Consider the following 21992-nt stretch of genomic DNA (forward strand, 5'->3'; position numbering starts at 1 on the left):
ATATATTGAAATTGAGGGGTTTATTTTTTTTATAAAGATTCCATTTATTTCAGCAACAAAGCTATCCAAACCTGCCTGGCCCCACGTGAAAAACATACAAAAAAACAAACAACTAAATGTAGCTTTTTGAGTGACCTAGCCAAGGTCTAGACTTAAATGATGGACTTAAACAGGCAATTCATGCTTGAAAACTCTCCTATGTGGCATAATTAAAACAATTCTCCAAAGGAGAGTGGACCTAAATCCTCCACAGCGATGTGAAAGACTCATTGCCAGTTATTGCAGTGGCTTGATTACAGTTCATGCTGCCAAGGTCGGCACAACCAATCATTAGTTTTGGGGGGTAATTACTTTTTCACAAATATATATATTTGATATAATATATCTACTCTGGTTATTTTTGTCCAATTAAAAACTGCTTCATGACCTGAAATATCTAAGTGTGAGAAATATGGAAAAAGAAGAAATCAGGTAATCATGATACTGTATATTGCATCGGAAATAGATCGTCTTAATAATCTCCTCGGTTAGGATCCATTGTTCCAGAGCGCTGGCAAACAAATAGCCCTATTTGTAGAGCTCGCATGATTCTGATTCAGTGGCTTTGTTTTTAGGAGTGCACTTGCAGTGTGGATGGTAATGACTCGAGTGTACTGCACTGGTTTCATGTATTTGTTGAATGAAGATAAAGTGCAGTAAATGATTTCTTTGTCCAGTTTTAAATATTACTTTGCAGAAAGGTGTTTGCACATAGGAAATGTGGAAACATGGAAATTGTGTTTACAGTTATTAAAAAAGTGTGTCTCTTTTGAGAAATGAGGCAGAGCTTTAGCCAGTTATGTGTTAGAGGCCAGAAAAACAACTGTTGTTAATATCTTACAAATGACCCAAATGAGAGTTTTCTCTTCTGGGTGGAAAACAAATCCATTATAAAAGGTAGTCACAAAATGTGTCTTTTATCTCTTCCTCTGGTTTAAGTAGATTTAGCAGAACGTCCAAAAGTCAGAGGTTTTGTGAAACGACCATCAGGTTTTGCTATGCTGTAAAGCTGTCAGTATGCTTCAGGTTAACTTTTGCATGTCAAAACAGCTCTGGTTGTGTATCAGCTCCTTTGAGGATTCTTGCAACTTTAGTGCTATTTAACATATTTCCAATCATTTTAATCTAGACCATTGCAAGTATGACTGTTAGTTGGGTGTTTTGCACATTCTCTCACACCAGCATATTTGACATATTTCACTTGAAAACTTGTTATTTTCCTGGTCCCACCTGAACCAATTTACTTTTGGTTGAAATGCTTCAAATGGTTCGATATTAGGCTATCAAACTACTGCAGAACCTGTTTTTCGTCGGTGTGAAAAGGTTATCAGTATTTGATCAGGTATGTGGAGAGAAATCTATCTAAAGCTCACCTTTCACACAACAAAGCATGTCACTTTCCAGTACAAACAAGCTCCCAGGAAGAAACCACCAAAAAGTGTCACCTGTTTTCCCTCAGTGTGTAGCAGACTTTCTTCTTTTTGTGTCTGAATGCTACCACTTGAAACATCTGTAAATAGCATTTCTCCTTTTGAGTTAATGCAGAGTGTTTTCCTTACCTCTAGCCCGAGAACTAGAGGTCCTGACTAGTCAACATAACCATGGATCCAAAAGACAATGCTGATGTTGTTCTAGTCAGGGCAATCTCAGTTACCCATGTAGGGTTTTTTTTTTCTTTTGTCTTTTGCTTCTTGGAATTGGCCCTGAGATTGAATTGAAAGCAAGTGACAGAGAGAGAGAGAGATTGATACAAAGAGAAGTGGACAGAACGAAAGCCAGAGAGTTTTGAGGAGGGAACCAGAAGGAGATCAAGGCAGAGAGTCAGACACATATGAATCAGAGAAATTGAGGGGAGGAGGGAGAGGAGTCAGAAAAGAGATGCTCGCTATTAGAGTCAGACAGCATTGACCTTCACTCCATGCTGAACCACGTACAACATTCAGCACATATGGCTCCACTTAATGTGGCGAGACCTGAGTCTGTGTATGCGTGTGCTTTAGTATATATGTGTATATATATATATATATATACACGTGTGTGTGTGTGTGTGTGTATATATATATATACACACGTGTGTGTTTGTGTTTCTATTTTTGATCTACTCGTAGGAGTGTGACTATTAGTATGAGTGTGCACGCTTCTGTATGTGTGTCTTTGATTTTGTTTACATGCTGATGTTTGCCTGCATGTCGACACATGGATTTATGTGTGTGCGCGTGCTCGCCAGCATACACAGCGTGTATCTTAATTGGACTCCATTCAAGTGTTTAATTACTCATTAGAGATGCTGCAAAGCAATCTATACACCAGCTTTCCCCGTTCGCTCTCTCTGCCCTCTGTGACTCGCAACCCACAGAGGCTCAAACGCTTTGACCCAAACTACATGGATTAGTTCACCTCGTCAATCTGGATCAACCCATCCATATTAGATGAAGATCCTTAAGCCAGAGGGTGATGCCAAAGCAAGGCAGACAGCTAATATGTCAGTCAGTCTGACACTCCATCAGTTTATTCTGGTGTAAAAGTAGTTGTCAGGCAGACAGTTTTTTTCCACTGAAAGATGATAATCAGTCCACTGGTAGGCGAATAAGTCAAACTGGCTAAACTAGTCAGTTACATAATCACTTTGTTGATCGGGGCAGAAATCTGAGAGCGGAAAAACACTGCAAACCTTTTGTTTACGGTATATATGAAAGTAACAGTAGTATTCCTCAAGCACAGACTAAATGCAACTCGGTGGTTAAACTGAAAAAAAAAACATGAAAAGAATTGATCTGTAACTTTTAAAGTGAAGGTTCTTACACCAACATTGAGCTAAAACAGTAAACACATTTGTCCCAAGTCTATATCATGGAGAATTGATATTATTTGCTTGCCAGACTTGAAAGGTTTTTTGTAGAATATGGGGTGTAAAAAAATCATAAATGTACAAAATAAAGTTAAAGGTTTTTATAGTTGTACTCCCAGAAGACAAACTGTATACCTCTGGCCAGATGTAGGCTGGCCATTTTTGTGGAAACACTTTGTTATTTTCATCATTCTTAACAAAATGTTTGCGGTCCGTTTTAATGACAGCCAAAGATGGCCCCCAATCTGTCAGAAAAAAAAAAGTTGAACTCAACCTTGAAGAATGCTTGAGTATTGATGGAATAAAAAATGTCAGCCAGTTCTTCTCCCTTCTTTAAACATTGACTCTATGGATACGTGACATTTCTGCCGCTCCCCACCCTTGTTGAGAGATTCCCATTGGCGAACTTGGACACCAGCCATCAGCTCCTTCATTCGTACATCTTTTTGAGCCAACCTTGTCGATACCAATGGGGCCCCAGTGCTGTTTGTGCTGTCGACAGTGCCAGCGTTGGTGCTGCATCATGGTGAATGCCCCTCAGAAAACAAGGAGACTGATATAGGCATATCATGCACTCTGCCTGTCAGCTTGTCAGAAATACCGTGTGTGCCCGAGCTCTCATCTTGTCCGTCTGACTAACTCAACCTGCTTGCCCATCCATCAGTGGCTTTGTCTCTGTATCTGACTGCCATCGGGTCTATTCTGTCTTTACTTTTTGTGTGTATTTTTTAGCAAACACATCACCAAAGTGGTAATTATCCTTCCCGGGTGGGGGGCTCAAGAACAAGGTTTGTTATGTTAATCCAGTCAGTGGGCGTTGGGTTGTATGTGCATATGTGAGTGATGGGCAGCCTGTTTTATGTCTGACTGTGTGTATGTGTACATATGTGTAAGAATTTCCCAGGGATTGACACAGGCAGCACTTAATCCGCAGGGGGGCTAAGTTGCCTGTCTTGGAGAAATGCATAATAACCTTTCAGATGTGCTGAATGTCACCACAGTGATCTATGGGCGACATTATTCAGAGTGACAGATGTGGAACTTGTCAAAACAACACAGTTTGAGCTGCTCAGGAGTGTGTGCCAGTTGTGGGTTGAGGCTTTTGATGGTTTCTTTTTCATGTTGGCTTCGGTGCATGTACAGTGAGATGTGCATGTGTGTGTTATGTGCTCTATTCCATGCTGTTTGCATGTGTTTAACACAGAAGTGAGGATCAAGAGCTAATCTGCATAATTAAACATGTACATCTGTGCTTATGAATCCCAGTACTTCGATTTGTGTTAATTTGGCTTTACATTATACTGAATGCATTAATGCTTTCAGTGTTACATGTGTTATTTTGTTGAGATGAGCTTGTACTCTACGCTATAGTATACATCCATGTGTTGGAAATGTCTAGATATGTCAGCCTCAGTGTGTTTGTTTCCAGGGAGGTACCATATTTACTTTTCCTAACGTATCTAAGCATCAGCAGCAATGCGATGGGAGACACAGGAGAAGACAACAGCATGAGAAAGGAACACCTCATGCTGGGGAAAAAAGCAGCTAAAGAGTCCTAGCCAGAGGATGATGTATGTGTGCGTGTGTCTGTCTGTGTGCATGAAGGAGTCCTTTTAAACATTCAAACAGAATGAGCAGAAAGCAGATGATGCCATGGTGAGGGAATAAAAATACAATAATGGGGGAAGAAAGTTAAGACAAAGGAGAGAACAGGAAGAGAAAAGAGGCGGGTGGGGGCGTTGACAGTCGCGAAGACTGAAAAGAGGAGATAGCAAGAATGTCAAAAGATGCTGGAGCTGAGCTCCAGAAAGGAAAGTGCTGGGAGAAGAAGAAAGAATAGACAGGGAGTAAATGAAGCAGAAGTGACTGGAGATGAAGATTGAGGGAACGAAAGTAAAGAAAAGGAGGAAAAGACAGAGTAAAGTCAGGAGAAGATGAAGACGGAGAGATAGAAACAGAGAGTAATGTGGAGTTAATTGGAGAGATATTGAGAGTGACTGGAGTTATGGTGTAGGAGACTGAGACAGCAACATAACTGAGGCTACTTTCAGCCACACACGTCTACAAAAGCCTGCAATTTCTTCCTGCCAGAAAGCCAAATGAGGTGAAATCGTGCCTGTTTTGAATATGAAATGTTACATTTAAAAGACTCCACATATTCATTTGGCCAACAGTGCACAGAATTTGCCAGGGTTAGGCAGCAATACTGGTGGAGTCTCTTTGTCTCTTTTTACTCTCAATGAGAGAATGGTGATAAACTGCGTCAAGATAGGAGTTGGCAACTAAAGTTGGACAACAACTTTTGAGTTGACTGAAGATGTGACAGTGAATTGGATTTAAAAATTGAGCCAAATCCAATTCTTCCACCTATCCTGCTTGCAACCCCCCCCCCCCCCCCCCCCCAAAAAAAGAAAATCACCTCTGTGCAGAAAAAGTATCTACAAAGACCAAAAACTTTTTTGTCTTATTTTCATGGTGTAAGTTGCGCATTTTAACATTAGAGTTGCTACATGTGTTGACACGTCATTCCCATCACTTCAGATGAAGACAACCTGCATCATGTGCATTCTTACACATGATGCAACCCAAGCAGAGATTCACTCATAAATCCTCTGCCCCGTAACGCTAAAAGAGCCCAAACATCCTCATCCTAATTCTTCAGTTCAATTTGCACCAAATCACAACAACAGTCTCCTCAAGCCTCTTTATATTGTAAGGTAAAGATCCCAAGTTATCAGATAGCAAGCAGCAATGATAAGCTGAATGGGTGCAACTCACTAAGACACATACATGTACCTGCAAGTTAGTCTCAGTAACAGACTAATAAAATACTAGACCTGTTGGCCTGATTGTCTACTACTACTGCTGCTACTACTACTAATATGAGCGACTGTCCGTCTCCCAGCAGGCCATATTTCTTTGTTGGATAATTCCATTAGAAATGCTACAAAATGAACATACACCACAAATGTGGTTGAGAGTCTCAAATCGTTGGCTTGAATAAGCAGTGATGATGTTCAGCAGAGAGCAGTCAGCTATCATGATTATTTATAACAAAAATAATAATAATCATACCCAGTACAGTTGTTATGGAAAATTAACTATAGCATGAAGGCTCTAAACGTGTTATTTTATTGGCATAAGTTGGGCATTTTAACATAAGAGTCTATGGGGAATTAATTCCTTAGTCAGCCTCAGGTTGCCGTTAGAGGAACTGCATGTTCTGTCACTTGGCAGTTGGCTTAATTTGACTGCCCTATGCTTTGCACTTTATTTGGGCACAGATGCTGCACACACACACACACAAAAACAGCATGCAGACGGAAAACAAAGTTGTTTACACAGTAAAATCTGAAAGCTGTTCCAGAAGAAGTGTCCAAAAATCCAGTGTCGAGAAGTGTCTACCAAATGAAGACGTTGTATTTTGAAATGGTGCCTCCTGTAGTTTTTGCGGGTTTGTGCAGCCAGTTTCTTTTCTCCTCTGAGCCATTTTTACCAAAAGCAACTGGATCAGAATTTGACTGACAGACCAAGAACGGAAGAAAGAGGTTTTTCTGGGTTTTTTTGTTTTTTTTGCAGGCCACAGTGTGAGTGCACCATAAGTGGGAGTGACAAAGACAGATCAAGTAAAGCTAAAGAAAAGGAGAAAGTTATAGAATGAGAGTGGGATGACATAGTGGGAGAGAGAGAGAGAAGCATCCTTTGATGTTTGGTGGTTGATGGAGCCTGCTGTTTAGGACGCAGGCAGGTATGGTAAACATCCAAGGCTTCTCCAACCAGAGGCTTTGATCACAGCCATATTGAGAGAGGATGTTGATGACTCACTGTCGTCAGAATACTAAAGAGTGGCCACTACACGCAGGAGTACAGTTACTACTGTATGGAAAAATACAGAACTTGCGATTGCAGCAGATACGCACATCCAGAAAAAAACCTCAAAGACATGTTTTCTCTCGTCCCCTTTTTGTTTGGATCTTTTATTTCAACTTTTAAGCTCTCCCATTTCTATTTTCTTTCATCCTGATATGTGCACACAAAACCATAAAACACTTTAACGCAGATCCATTTCCACTGATTATGGTCCAAGCCTCAGAATGATCCTTTTATATCCAGATGAGAGCCACCAGCCAAAAGCCAAGTCTTTCAGCTGCGTCTGGCTAACATCACCAGACAATTCAATTGCACTGAGAGAGTGAGGAGAATTTGTGAGGCATCAGAGGATTATGAATGATATCATATTGCTCAGGTTCATACACAGACAATATTAGAAAGAAATTGCTTCAAGCGGCGGAACAAAAAAAATATGAAAAGACCATGTACTAAACAACATGCACTCCAACAGCAGTCTGTTTAACAGGCATAATTTAAGACAGTGTTTTCATAGACACTGCTTAATTTCAAAAGCATAAAACATAAAGTTTTAAATCTTTATCTTTGTACCCCTTCAGAACTTAATTATCAATATGCTAGAAATACAAACACATATCTTTCCCTGGAAATGAAAGATAATCAAGTTTTTTCAGCCGTAAAATAACAAGCATGGACATTATTTCTTGTACCGGTTGTAAAAGTTTACACTGAATGAGTAAAAGGATTAGTGAAACTTTATAATTTTGCTCTGTACTTTGTTGTAAGCTACCTTAAAGCTTCTTTTGTGCCAAATGTTGAATTATTATGATGAAATAGGGTTGGGGGGAGTTATTGTTTGTCAAAAATGAGACACTCTATGAAAATTGGTGCAATCCATACTGCTTTCTGTTCAGTCACTTGAAATTCCCTCCAAGATATTCCATGATCCAAGAAGTGGAGGCATTTAGGAACCACAGAAACTTAGCGCATGGTCGCGTAGTGCATAAAAGTCATCAAAGCTCTGCTGACTCAGTAACTGCAGAGCTACAAATCTCCTCTGCCATTAACAACAGCCTCCAAACTGTGTATCAGGAGCTTCATGGCATGGGTTTCCATGGTGCAGCTGCTCCTGTACGTATAATGTGTAGGTAGCTCTGATGTTTTCATTGCAGCCAGTTCACTAACTCTGTAAATTAGATCCTTCTGCATAGCCCAGTCACTGTTTGTGCAGATGCTTAATTTATGTAACTGCAAGCAGTACCTGAGTAATAAGTACTGAGAAAGGTTTTGCCTATTTAGAGAGCGTACAGAAAAGGGTGGTGGGTTGATCTAATGCTGATTGGTTGACAAATGGGCTGGCACAGGGAAGGGAGTGACAGCGGAGTTCATCAGGAGTGAGAGAAGCACAAGAAAAAATTTTATAATTTAAATTTTCTCCACTGAATGGCCAACAACAACACAAGCAAGAGTAGCACACAGACTGGTTGTACCACATATTTTTGACACTGCCCCCATCTGACAACAGATACTCTCTGCAGGTAGATGAGCAGTCCGAAGCTGCCCACGGATCGCTAATAGACTGCCAATGTGCTACCACAGCTGAGCCAGAAATTCCCCATGAGGTTTGCCATACTTGCTGCAGTCTTTTCCTGAATTATCGGTGCCCACACTTTGAAAAAAAAACTCCACACTAAAGGAATAAAAGAAGTCGAAACAGGCAAACAAAAGCCATCACAATATTGTGTATGAAACTTCACAAAGTTTGATACTTTTAAGCTGAGAGGATTGTATTCTTGTGTTTACAAACTAGCAACACTGTCTGTCTCACAAAAAAATCGAGAGGCACAAGCCACAACGGTGCCGAAGAGATGTCACAACTGATGGCGCACCCTTCAAAAAAGCAGAAATGACTATATTTAAAGAGGTTTAAGCCTCTAAACCTGAACCACTGAACCATTTGGGTGTTAATATTCGGGACTCAAGCTGCACCTAGATATTTGGGAAATGACTATGTGTTGTTTGTCGGTTTGTCCAACAGTTTACCTGCATGCAACCTAGGCTTGCTCAAACGTGGGTGCGCAATGGTACTTAAACAACAATTAGAAACCACAAAACATTTCATAATAAAGCTCTTCTTGGCAGATTTTGCCAATAAGGGACAAGAAGATGCCCGCTTATAGAGATGAAGTGTGTTTAAAAGACTGTTCTATTGCAAATGTAACAATGATGTTACAGTGCTCTGACTATGAGCTAATAACACTAAGAAATTAAAGCCCTGATGTTCAGCGAAATGTAATTTTCAAGACTTAAGTTGCAAATAAATTACATCATAAATAGAAACATTTATGAAGCTTCATAATGTCAGCTTTTATTATGAGTTCTTTAAATATAATGTTGCACAATACTGTTATATCACTGCTTTCACAGCTTTGAAATATACGCACAGACATCCCATTAAAAACACCAATAACACACAGACACACACACACACACAGCTCTTTCTCAAAGAGCCGTGTCTTATATGTGAGTGCATTCCCATGTCTTTTTTGGCTAGTGCAGTGTGTGTGTTTAATTCCAAATGACACTCAGCCTGAGAGTGGAAGACACGGGACACACAAACTGTGACACACACCAACATGCGCTTTTTAACAGCTCACAGTGCAGTGGCACACCTGCACGTTCACCCACTCACCTGCACACACGGTTTCGGCTCGCCTCGGCAAATTAGGAATGCAGACAGTGTCACAGGAGCAGGGCAGGGCACTGATACAACCTAATGTATCCTGGCACATTAGCCCTTTCTTGGATTGAGCATCCTCACCGAGTGAGACCCACTTTGCCATGCTACCATTTAACCGGCCACACACACACACACACACACATGCTTGCCTGCATGAACACACACACATCCGTACTTTGCTGCATATCCAATGTACTAATGCTCAAGTGGTAGTCATCCATAAATGTATCAGCGCACAATCAATAGGCAAAGCACATTTGTCTCAGATGAAAAACCATAGTCATATAAATTGAAATGAAATATAGAAAACTCCTCTTCCATCTGCTCTTCTTCCATCTGGCCTCCATCTCCTCTTCTGCTTTTTCTTTCCTCATTTTTCAGCTTTATTCTAAACTAATTTCATGCAATCTCATTACCCCATATTTGATTGTCGCCCTCCTCTCTCTGCTTTTTCTTCTCTATTGTTCTAGCTTTGCACATATTTCCCTTCCTCCCCCACCTTTTTTTCTCTCTATTTCACCCCTTCTGTTCTTTGCTTTCAGGCTTTTTATTCTCATTCTATACATCTCTCCCTCTGTTTCTCCCTCTGCCTTCCCCCTTTAGTTGTTAATAAGAGTTGATTGGGAGCAGAGAGAGCCAAGAGGAGCTCCCTGGTGGATCAATGCCTCTAAATGATCTGTTCAAGGATCCCTTTAGAAGCTGCAAAACGCACTCTGATAGGGCACCGAAGCATGAAGACGCTCATTTCACATCTAACTCACTTCCTGATTTGCCCTCTGGGAGAGAGATAGGACTGCCGTTATAGGGATAATTTGTCCCAAAGCTAAATATCCCACTAACCAAGAGTGCTTAGACCAAAATGTCTTCATTCTAGGCAATCAATTACTGCCAAGGTGAGGGAGAAAATGATGAATTTGTTTAAAAAGCCCAAGCCGCCTGTGTGCGTGCTGTCTGTGACAACTAGATTGCACGACAGCTTGGTTTTGTTTAGGCTATGCTTATTTGATTGAAGACATTTTCCTGCGTCTCAAATTTACCGAGCTTCGACATACAAGATTTGATAACGCGGTGTAATGAATTTTAAATGTACTTGAGGTGGTACATTTGGAATTGAATTGATTGTAGCTGTGGTGATGATAGTGAAGGTAATGAAAAACACCGGAGGATGTGGCGGTTGCAGACATCGACAGGTTTACTTGACCACAAAGAATAAAATGGATATTGCACTGACTATTTAAAAATGCATCGAAATGTTAGATGGTTTACTGAAAAGATGTTTATACTTTTACTCTACAGAGCTCATTTTTGCCCTGCTTTTTAAAACACATCTGCTGTGCTCTTTCATAAGGTATTGGCTACTAATAGAAAGGAATTAAATGCAATTTCCTACAGGAAACAATACATTACATTTTATTTTAATTTAACTTAACTCAACTTAACTCATTGCCTGTTTAACTTAACTACTGAGTCAACATATACTCTGTCCTGCTGATATAAACATCCCAGAGCAATCAGCACCAGTTGCCATGTTTATTAATCAGCAAACAAAAAAATAGCCTCCAACAAATGCAAACGATTCATTATAAACACACCGTGCATTATTTGAAATGTATGTCTATAGAAAAACAAGGCAGGGAAATCCAGAAGTGTAGAGAGGCAGGCTGCACGCTGTTGGTTTTAGTCCTCATCTGCATTTGTTGACAATAACAAAAATATAGAGTATCTCCAGCCTCATCCTTTAAAGAGAGACTGTTTCACTTCACTGACTTCAAGATTGTAAACAGAAGTTCAGTTCTCTTATAAACAGCACTGGCACCAAAATATAAACATAAATAGAGCCTGTATTATAAAGGGAAAATATGCAGCCATATGTTTTTAATGTATTAAAAGTGACTAGCAGAGGTTGCTGAAAAAGGATGAAGGGGCCAGCATCTCATGCGTTTCCATATCACCTGCATTCTATGAATATTATAAGGGACTGCCGCAGTGTAGAAACTCCAGGATGAGCGTTTTAATACCAATAGTTTTTTTTTCTTTAATAACTTGTTTCGGTTCATGATGCCAACCTCACTGATCTGCATGCTTGCTGAACTAAGTGGACACCTACAACAGCAATGTGTGCTCTCTACCACGATGACCTACTTCTCTTAAGTATCATACCACAAGGTTCATTCAAGCACGCCGACTGGAAAAAAAAAAACCTGTATTTGAAACATGCCTCGAATTCCCATAAATTGTAGTTTACCGAGCTTTATTAAAATAAAATTGGTTGCTAAACTGGCATAACCAGAGGGATCATCATTGATTTTTCTGGCTTTAACAATATATTGTTTTGTTTGTTTTTTTAAATGCCCTCTAGGATTTTTTTTTCTTTTCACTGACTCAGGTGGTTTAAATCAGAAAAGCAGTTTCAGTGTCCTTGAGCAATATATGGAAACTCTAAGGAGTGTTGTTCTGCGACCTTTGATTTGCCTCTGAAGATGTGGAAACACAAAAATGTTCCAACAATCGCACAATTTCATATGGTTACATTGCACCGGATGACTACGCTAGGCAGATAGTTTCCTTTGTGCTGTGCAGTCATACAGAAATTGTAGTAAATATCGATTGTTTTTCAGGAATATAAAGATTTTTCTTAAAACGTAAGTCTTCCACGGTCTCATTTTACCACAGAAAGCACAGCTCCTCACAGATTCTGCGCAGATCCCTGAGTCTGTTCGCTTATTTTTTATTCATGAAGAATGTTTCCTTTTTTCTGTGTCTTACAGGTTCTGGCATGGAGAGTACAGGGTGGCAGTGAACATCAATGACTATCTAGACATCTATTGTCCATACTACGAGGGGCCTCCATCCCACGGACGCATGGAGCGCTACATCCTATTCATGGTCAACCATGAGGGCTACACTTCCTGCCAGCACAGGATGCGTGGCTTTAAGCGCTGGGAGTGCAACCGTCCCACCGGTCCCGATGGGCCCCTGCGCTTCTCAGAGAAGTTCCAGCTCTTCACTCCTTTCTCCCTGGGCTTTGAGTTCAGGCCTGGACACGAGTACTACTATATCTGTAGGTTATCAGCCAAGTAGAGTGTGTTTCTCTGTGTTTGGGGAAATTGTGTGTGCAGGTAAAGATGTTTGTTATCTGTGTGTGTGTGTGTGTGTGTGTGTGTGTGTGTGTGTGTGTGTGTGTCTGTTTGCATGGTATCCACGCTCCTGCTCAATTTGCATTTGTAAACAATATATAAATATGCAATCAACAGAAGCTGATTGAGAGAGTTCTCAAACACAGCCCGCACAAATACACCTTCGCCCCTCTCACTCCTCCCTCACTTTATTTCTTAGCGCATCTCGCTGCTTCTGTCGAGATCATAAGTGGTGTGCTCGGCAAAGTGGTAAAAATGTCAGCAGGCGTAGTTTGTAATCATTTTTATATTAGCTCTATTGATGTTTCTCCTCACTTCAACAAGTGATGTATTAGTATTACCCCCCTGAGACTACTTTTTTGAACAAAGCTATCATTCCCCCAGCAGGCGTGGGACATATAGTAGCTTCAAATTACTCTTAAACATTGTTTTCAACTTCTCAGTGTGGGATGGATTTACCGCATCCGGACTGTTTAGTGCAAAATCAGTTGGTAATCACAGAAAAGCAACATTAAATTGACTTTGGGAAGCTTTACTGTCAATGTTCAAACACAGGAAAGCACCACTTTTCCTTTTTATGCTGTAGGAGCTGCAGTTGTCTGTTTTAGTATCCAAACCACCTGGGATGAAACGTGTTTTTCACAGAGCGCACAATGACAAGGACACCAAAAGCAATTGAAAAAACTATGTATGCTGTTTTATGCTTTTTTTTTTTTTTTTTTTTTTGGCTTTCATTTGTTTGGTTGGCTGATTTTATTTTTCTTTGTCAGTCTCAAATGACCATACAGTCATTTGATGAGTTATGTAAACTCATCATTCGTTTTTGATCAGTTTAATTTTTAATAAGTACATGTCAGTCAGCAGTGTTAGAGAAAATACTTTGCTCTTGCAGGATTCAGTTTGCCAGCAGATAGCTATAACGACTCAGGAAAGTCATCCTATTCTTTTTTTTCTGACTTGACCTTTGAGATTCTCTTAAGAAAAATCTTATTTTGTCCAAAAGATTTTTTTTTTTACTGCGTGGAATTCTGCCAGTATGCAGCCTGACGGTCTCTTCATTTCTCCTTACATTATCGCTGCACAGTTGGCTGAAAAACTGACCTTGACCTTTTTAGCAGGAGATGGAGCATTCTCACCATGACTCATAATGGGAAGAAGGTCCTGTAGCACCAGTTTCAGGTCAGGTTATAGAGGGAGTTTTTTTGTCCTTGGATAGTGATTCTCATTTTACAGTGATATTGTCTTCATTCTGAGAGTACAAGGAGACTTTAAGCAAAGAAAAAAAGTTAGATATAGATAGGCAGATTCTGAAACAGGTTTAGTTTTTCAGGTTTTATTTCTCATGCAGCAACAGTAACTGGTTTTGCAATACAATTAATATAAAAACAAATGCGCAATGCGAAGATACAACACTTTTGCATTACTGAAAAGTTTGCATTTAAGACTATTTGTAGGTAAAGAAACTTTTTTTAAATGCTAGTTGTCATCTACAAATATTTACCCAAGTCTGTTGTCTGCACAACCACAAAGACACAGCAGGCGAGAGTCAGGGAGCTGAAGAGGCAACGATAACAGCCACCCGATGTCCCGATGCACTTTTCCCAGTTGGCACACATACACACAAGCACACATTCTTCTGTTTTCAGTCTCATGTAGGGATGGTTTGGGCCCCTCTAGTTAGTTGCTGACTATGGTATTGTGCTCACGGGACCCCTAGGGATAGTGTGTGTTCCACATGACTAGAATGCTTGTGAATGTGTTTCAATATATATCTGTGTGTGTGTGTGTGTGTGTGTGTGTGTGTGTGTGTGTGTGTGTGTGTGTGTGTGTGTGTGTGCTGCGGGGGGAGGCCTGGTGTCATGGGGGTCAGTTGTCAAGCGATTGTGAGTCCGTGAAAGGCCATGTCCATCATCTTGACTGGCAGGCTAACACACATTCTTGCCTCTCACCGTCACTCACATGCTCACATTAAACACACTCATGCACAGGTCAGTACTGATGTGGAACGACAACGTGCCGACCGTTTTAACCACCCGGCCTTTCCGCTAAGTGCCTTATTGTGTGCGTCCTCTCTGAACATACTTGTGAAGCACATATTTGATTGGCATTTGTGGTCACATCCATGAGAGTGCATCCCTGTGAGTGCACACTGGTGTGTGTATTTGTCATGGGGCTGACATGTTGACAGGTCAGCTCCACCCCTTGCTTCTCCCAGCTGTCATCTGATGAGGCTGAGTGGTTTTCAATGGGTTTTTAGGAGACTTTAGATTGTGGATGTTCTGGGAAAATGAGTCACTGGGTGAATTGGTGTGACTTTTAAAAATGACACAGGTGAAAATTGTTGGGGGTAAAAGAAGAGGGAAAAAAACCTTTCTAGCCATTTTGCCTTTTTCAGTCAAGCCAAAACAGAAACGTCCACTAGGACAAGCCTTAATGCTAGGCCCAAGTTCTTCTGCCCACTACAAGTAGTGCAGGGAGATAATCTGAAAAAAATTGATGGATAGGAAGTGGCCTATAGGTAAGGCCTTACAGGGTAAAGGAGGTGAAGGTCAGAGAGAAAGATGGAGGGAGGAGTCGTGGGCTAAAAAAGAGGGAGGAGAGGGCAAATGAGGGGTCAGATTTATTTCCTGTGCACTGTGGATCTCAAACATGATTCTCTATGGGGTCACTACTGGGTTGTGGCTTCCTCAAGGGAGAAGGCCAGTAGGTCTCCACGCACACTTCTGCAACCAACTGTGCGTGAGCACATTCTTTTACACATCTGCGTATGTGTGTGGGTGGCTGTGCTCGTCAGCATGTCTGACTGGTCAGAGACTTGGACACAATCTCCTTTAGGGTCTCCAGCTCTATTTCACATTGGAGCGAGGTGGGACTAAAAACCCAGATTCAATTTCATTTACTCTACTTTGAAGTTTGAATCACACTAACTTTTTAACATTTTTTTCTTTTTCTTTTTTTTTTGGCATTCAATCTGGGCAGCAAGCTGGCTCAGTGGTTTGCACTGTTACCTCACGGCAAGATAGACCTGCGACTGTGGGGAATTTGCATGGATTTCCTTCCCCATTCCAAAGACATTCAAGCCAGGTTGATTTGAGAGTCAGTTATTTCCCTTAGGAATGTGAGTGTGAATGAATTTCAGTGATCCCTTACAAACTTGTTTACATTGCCTAACGTGCTTAGTGTGTTTATGGGAGCATATAGTATGAGGACATAATATATGAAACTCTGCACTTGCTTAAACTTCTAAACACTGCAACTGCAAAACAGTTAATTAATTAATTACTGGATTAATGCTAAATTGTGACAAATGTTTAACATGTTAACTGAAAAATTTTATCTTTTGGATACATTTTTATGTCATCTGACATATTCAGTTAAATTAAAGTTTTTAAGGGCACGCTGCATACCAAGGTTTTGATAATAGCTCTGCAGGAACCACCTTGCTGTTGCAAACATGAACCGTGCTATCTTTGGTATTTTTTTGTAGACTCGGCTAAAGAAATTATGAACAAAAGATGTGTTTTTGATACAGGCTGCTAGTTACAAAGTGCATAAAGATACAAATTGAATTTTTTTTTTGCTAAGTTATCTTTTATGTGTAGACACAACATCTCTGGTTTGTTCCTCGAGTTAGGTGACTTTTTAATGCCTAAATAATTCATTGCTCAGTATTAAGTGGCTTAAAAATAAAAATTCCTCTGAAAATGCTCAGGTACAAGGACTGAAAAATAAGTGGGAAAAAAACATGTCCAAAGAAAAAACTGAAAGCCTTTTTAAAGGTCTTTTGAACTTTTCGTGGGGTTTACTACAAATGAAATTCAACACAGCCGGGCTTTCTTTGCATTCATCCATTGGAGATCACACCAGTGGTTATCAACTAAGCCGTTCTCTGTTTCACATGTCCTGTGACGCTTTTTCAACACAATACTGCTACAAATAAGAGAAAAGACTAATGCTAAGTAAAGCCATCTTTGGATTTATTTCACAGAGCAGTAAAATAAGCATTTTAATTTATCGTTGCATGAGCCCTTTAAGTTTCAGTTTATATCTATGGTCCTCAAACCACATCTGTATTTGTGTATATATAGAGAGGTATCAAACCTCGTGATTTAGGTTAAAGGGGAGGTCATCATCAAAGTTACTGTCCTATAGCCTAATAAAGGAAAGTTTATCTGCAAATCAAAGTGATTTAATTGTACTGATTGAACAGGTATTTTTAGTGTGTGTTCTGTGTTCTAGTAGCTCCAGTTCCAGCAGTGTAAAAGAGACTTTTACAATTTTTTGCAATCAAGAATTTTTTTTTACATTTTCTGCATTAGGCAATGCACAGTTTGTGCTTCATTCATTGATTTTAGTAGGGTAAGACTTAACAACTTGCAAATATAAAATGTATGCCACCAGCCGAGAATCTCAATTGCACATAAAGAATGCTGTAAACACGAGAATCAGTGAAAACGTGGCCAATTTAAAACCAAAACTCTGAACATACCCCAGCACAAGATACTACAATGATTTAGCCAAGTAAAAAGACAGCCACTTTCGTGACACTGAAAACTCTGGCTTTAACCTCAACATAGCTCACTAAGCCATTGATCACGCTTCACAGTACGCCCCTCTGGAGAACTATGGCTCGTGACAACTTCTAAAACTTCTAAGAAAGTTTGGCTCCTTGGAAGCAAAGTCTAAAGAGCTTTAAAGTATCTCATGACTTTCACACAATACTGTTGGTTCTTACTGGCTTGCAATATATCAGTTATTAAAAATGAAAAAATTCTGTCAAATCTACTTTTGGTTCACATAAACACAAAATAATCTTGTTTTATATTTGGTTATTAAATGTATTTGGTTTGCAATCAGCAGCAAAAATCACGTTATCTCTAAACTAATCTCCACTTTCAATGTCTCTTCTCACAGCATCTCCTCACCCAAACCATGTGGGGCGGGCATGTCTAAAGCTGAAAGTGTATGTCAGACCTCCAGGTAAGTCACGCTCTATCTACACACACATGCTCACTCACAAACACACAATGACATATACACACAGAGGTCCAGATTGGCTATCAAAGTAAAATTAGGGGGAATAAGAAGTCTGATAGAATGCCCCGGCAACAGACCTCGCTCTGATTCACAGACCGGCCAGGCAACACTTTAACACCTTTACCCACAGACACGCACGCTGAAAAAACACACGCGCGCGCCCGCATACTGACACATTCACACATGCGAGCGCACACGACCGTGCGCAGACGCAAGCACACACTTACAGGCACAGAGAAGAGTGCACCCACATACACACACACATAAGCAAAAAGTGGCATACGCACTTCACATCAAATCACATCACATCACACTGGGTGTGAGGGAGACCTTCTGTCCTTGTAGAAAGAGAACAGAGCCGGCTGAAAGTGCTCTCTAAGAATGTTACCAAGCCTCAGCATCATCAGACTTGCTTGAATCACTCATAGGAAACAGAAAGCAATCTAATAATAAACCAGCTGCATGCAGTAGAAGTTTAATTTAAAGATTTAAAGTTTTCCTAATGTTTCAGGTTTGTTTTTAAAGTTGACAAGGCAGATGATGAGAAGATGAGGGATGACTTGCTTGCCACGTCACTGTGCAGCTTGCTAAAACACACACCTTTGATAAGTGCTTCCTCATAGGCAGAGCGCAGTGCTGACACTAGTGAGCCATGCTGTCCAATGATAGCGCTCTTTAAAAATAACTCAAGAGAAGCCTTGCGTACATGGGGATCAGAGTATGGCAAGCATTACATTATACTTGCGTTATCTTGAAAATCTACCTGTATGTCTACGAATGTGGATTTTTATCCCCCTCCCCCAGCCTAAACCCCACCAAGGAATCAAACCTGGGTAGTTACACGTCTCCCTGGATAATGACATGGCTTTGAAGAGCTTCATAAAAGAGAGTCAGCTTACACAGCTTTCCAGGTTCAGATCATTCCATATCTCGCTAAGGGAAAAGGAAATTCTCTCCTCCTTCATAATTACTGAAACAATGTACATTCTGTCGTTGCTCCAGCTCCTCTTTGAGTTGCTGTTAAAGCAATGTGTCTGACATTGCAGCTTCCATCTTTTCTGTGAAATGTTGTCATTCGATTGAGCTCTGAGCAGTTGTACATGTGTGTGAGTGTGTGTGTCTTTGTGAGTGTGTCTGTGTGTCAGCTGCTCCAGATTCTGAGTCTCTGTGATTAAACTGTAATTAGGTTGGTTAAACCCCCTGCAGAGCTCAGTTGCCGTCGTCTTCTTTTCCTCTTCCTCCTTTGCCGCTCCTTAGCTGTTAAAGGATGAGAGTTTTGTGCTTTGCTGCTTGCTTTCCACCTCTCCCCAACCGTAATCGTTTCACTTGTCTACCATTTTTCTTTGGCTAAATCCACCCCCTCGTTCATTTGCTGTGTTTTAGATTGTTTTGTCTTTGTCTGTGCGTCCTCTCTCAGTTCAGATGTTTTGTCGTTTTTTTTCTCTTTCTCATTTCTTTGTTTCAGATGGGTCGGGATATGATTCTCCGGAGCCTTTCCTGACTGATGGAAGTTCAAGCTGGAGGGCAGGGTGCATGACCCTCTTAGCTGCTCTGGCCTCACTCTTCTTGGGACTCTTCTACTGGCTGTGACCCTTCTCTCCTTCTTCATGGAGCTCCCGCCCAGGGATAATGGGCTGGGCTGGCTGTCCCTCTCAATCCACCACCCCTCAGGGAAGCCCTCTGTCTCCGTTCCGCTCCCACCGCCACCTCAATACAACCACCAACCACCCCCACTGCCAGCATCCTTTATGGCCCAGCCACGGACACCCTTCACAGGCCTGACTAAGAGGGCTGGGTCTTAAGCTGTCTGGGAAGTTGTCGTTTATCTCTGGTCCCTGAATTCCAGGTGGAAAAGCACCTCTCAGCTGAAAAACACAAGAGAAATGCCTCTGCACTCATATCAGAGGGTCCTTTTGATTTGACTATTGACTCTTGGCCACTGATGGGGTAGATATCGCCATGGCTATGATTAAACTTGTCGTTCTGGGGCAATTCCAATCATGCAATCACGGCAGAATGCATTAAGCGATAGGCCTGGATGCACAAAAATTGAATTTTGCTCACATTGCTATCCAATCCTCAAACCAAGAATTGGAAGTGGCCAAGCTTGCATTGTAATTGGAATTCTATGCTATGTGGACCAATTCCAGCTGCAACAACAATAAGAGCAATTGCATAGAGGAGAGGAGCACAGTGGCTCAGGCTGTGCAGAAAAGAAAGGGGGAAACAATATGAGCACAGATTTACATGAATACGTCCATATGGGAAATGTAATATTACACGTGTTGATATTTTCAGATCCAGTGTAGAGTCACTGCAATGTGATACAAAACTCATGCAGTTTTAGAAGAGACTCAGATAACTCATTTAAATGACAAGTATAACCATAGCCTGTTTCATTGGGAGGGTGTGGGGGTGTTCGGGGTAGGTTCGATGAGATGTAGATCTTCAGGTGGGATGTGTTCTGTCTTATTCGTGTTTCTAAACAAAGCATTTATCACAGCCTGGCCAGCACAGGCATCTTCAGCACTGTCTAATGTTGAATGGGTCGGGTGACTTTTGGAACCATGATTTTCTCATGTATGAATGTACCACTGGTCACCCACCTCTTTGTCTTTCTGTATTATTATGACTGTGGTCACTTACAGTACCTTCTCTCAGACTGGCAGGATGAAAGAGTCAGGGATTTGAAAAGATGACATGTGGGAGTTGGGGCGGGGGGTGAAGTAAGGATGAACGGAGGACAGGTGAGAAAAGGAGGCGACACTTAAGTTGCATGACCACTGTGAAACCTTCAGATCAATCTTGTTTCTAATGATGATATATTTTTTCATGGGGAAAATCAGAAACACCCTGCTGCCGCTCCTTTGCTCTCCCTGAGACTTTTTCAGACATCAAAAGGAAAATTTAACCTCTCTCCTCACACGGTTTCTCCTGTCTGGCTTTCAGTCGTTGATGGATTAGCTTGGGCCCGGAGATAAATGGACCCACAGGGTGAAACTGACTGGAAATCAGCCCTCAGAGCCCAGGCCAGATCACAATGGACGTAAACACTGACTGAAGCTGGTCCTGGGTCTGAGGGTTAAACCAATAAGGGAAGCGCATAGACTGTGGCAAATGAGGCGAGATGTGTGTGTGTGTGTGTGCGTGTGTAAGTGTGTGGTAGCATCACTAAATAACACATATGGGTGTATACGCACGCACACACACATTCACATACACATGTTTAGTCTTTGATAACGAGACTGTTCCTCTGAGATGGTGGGAGCATTCATGGTCATGACTATAAAGGGAACAGCACAAAGAGAGAGCGAAGAGAGGAGGGAGGGGGGGAGAGAAAGCATGTGTGTATGATGGGACTGAGACCTCTTTAATGTTGGGAAGTGAACATAATGAGTAAGCACTGTGAACACACACCTGCATACACACGATGACCCATGTACAGATATACACACGTAAAGACATGTAGAAGAGCGAATGCAGATCTAGACATTTACAAAGACATGGCATGAACATACACACATGTACAATCACACACCACATACACACACACACACACAAGAAAACACAAACAAGGGGAAGCACTTCTTTCCCAACTTCATCTTATTTTTGTAGCATTTAAAATCACTGTTAATTACTCCTGTGTGGAAAGCAGTGATGGGGTATAGCCTGTGGAAGATTAAAAAAATGTGTCTTCTCTTCTTCTATTCCACTGATGCTGTCCTTCTATTGTTCTTCTTCTTCTCTGGTTTGTGATCCATGGTTGGTAGTGGTAGGATGCCTCCGGGGCTGAGCGTCATGTATGAGTTTGTCTCCTTTTCTGTTTGTTGTGTTCTTGTGGACGCTGACCTCAGTCATTAAAGTCAGTCAAAAGTAAACACAGAAGTCAGAGCAAGGAGAGAAACACACAAATAAAGATTGTCTTTTTGTCTACTCGGAAATCAAGCCAAGTGAGTGGAATTTCTTCAGTGGAAATGTGAATTAACTTTGTTTGTTTTTTGTTTTCTTCCTCCAAAGTGCTGATGATTGTATTCGTATATTAGACTGCACCTGGGTCTTTATTTTGCCCAGTCTATCTTCCTCTGACATCAAAGCTGTGGGACGGTGAGCAGTGAGCTCTGCCAGTCAAAGCATGAAATTATTCAGATGAAATCACCCTCTCCAATCTTCAGCTGTTTCTCCCTCAGTGATGTGACAGCTAATCTGAACTGCTGACAACAAGGAGAGTGAATAACTTGATAGCCTTTCCTCTTCTGTTTCCATCAGATTTCAAGAAGGGTGGCCTGCAAGTGCTAATAACCAAGCAGTGTCTTCGAAGTTGACCTATTACGCAATTTGTAAT

General features: G+C 41.1%; 1 protein-coding gene across 1 annotated transcript in view; it reads left to right on the plus strand.

The window, feature by feature from the left end:
• The window catches only part of efna2a (ephrin-A2a), a 79861-nt gene extending 60621 nt beyond the window's left edge, over window positions 1-19240 (plus strand). The window contains exons 2-4 of the mRNA XM_085342958.1: window positions 12245-12537; window positions 17528-17593; window positions 19116-19240. Of these exons, the coding sequence (XP_085199084.1) occupies window positions 12245-12537; window positions 17528-17593; window positions 19116-19240 (484 nt within the window). The remainder of the gene's footprint in view (window positions 1-12244; window positions 12538-17527; window positions 17594-19115) is intronic.
• Window positions 19241-21992: the final 2752 nt, after the last annotated feature.

Source organism: Diplotaxodon limnothrissa, linkage group LG19 (assembly GCF_057381915.1).
Source record: "Diplotaxodon limnothrissa isolate DT_005_m linkage group LG19, D_limnothrissa_male_GT1.1, whole genome shotgun sequence".
In the NCBI taxonomy this organism is placed as follows: domain Eukaryota; kingdom Metazoa; phylum Chordata; class Actinopteri; order Cichliformes; family Cichlidae; genus Diplotaxodon; species Diplotaxodon limnothrissa.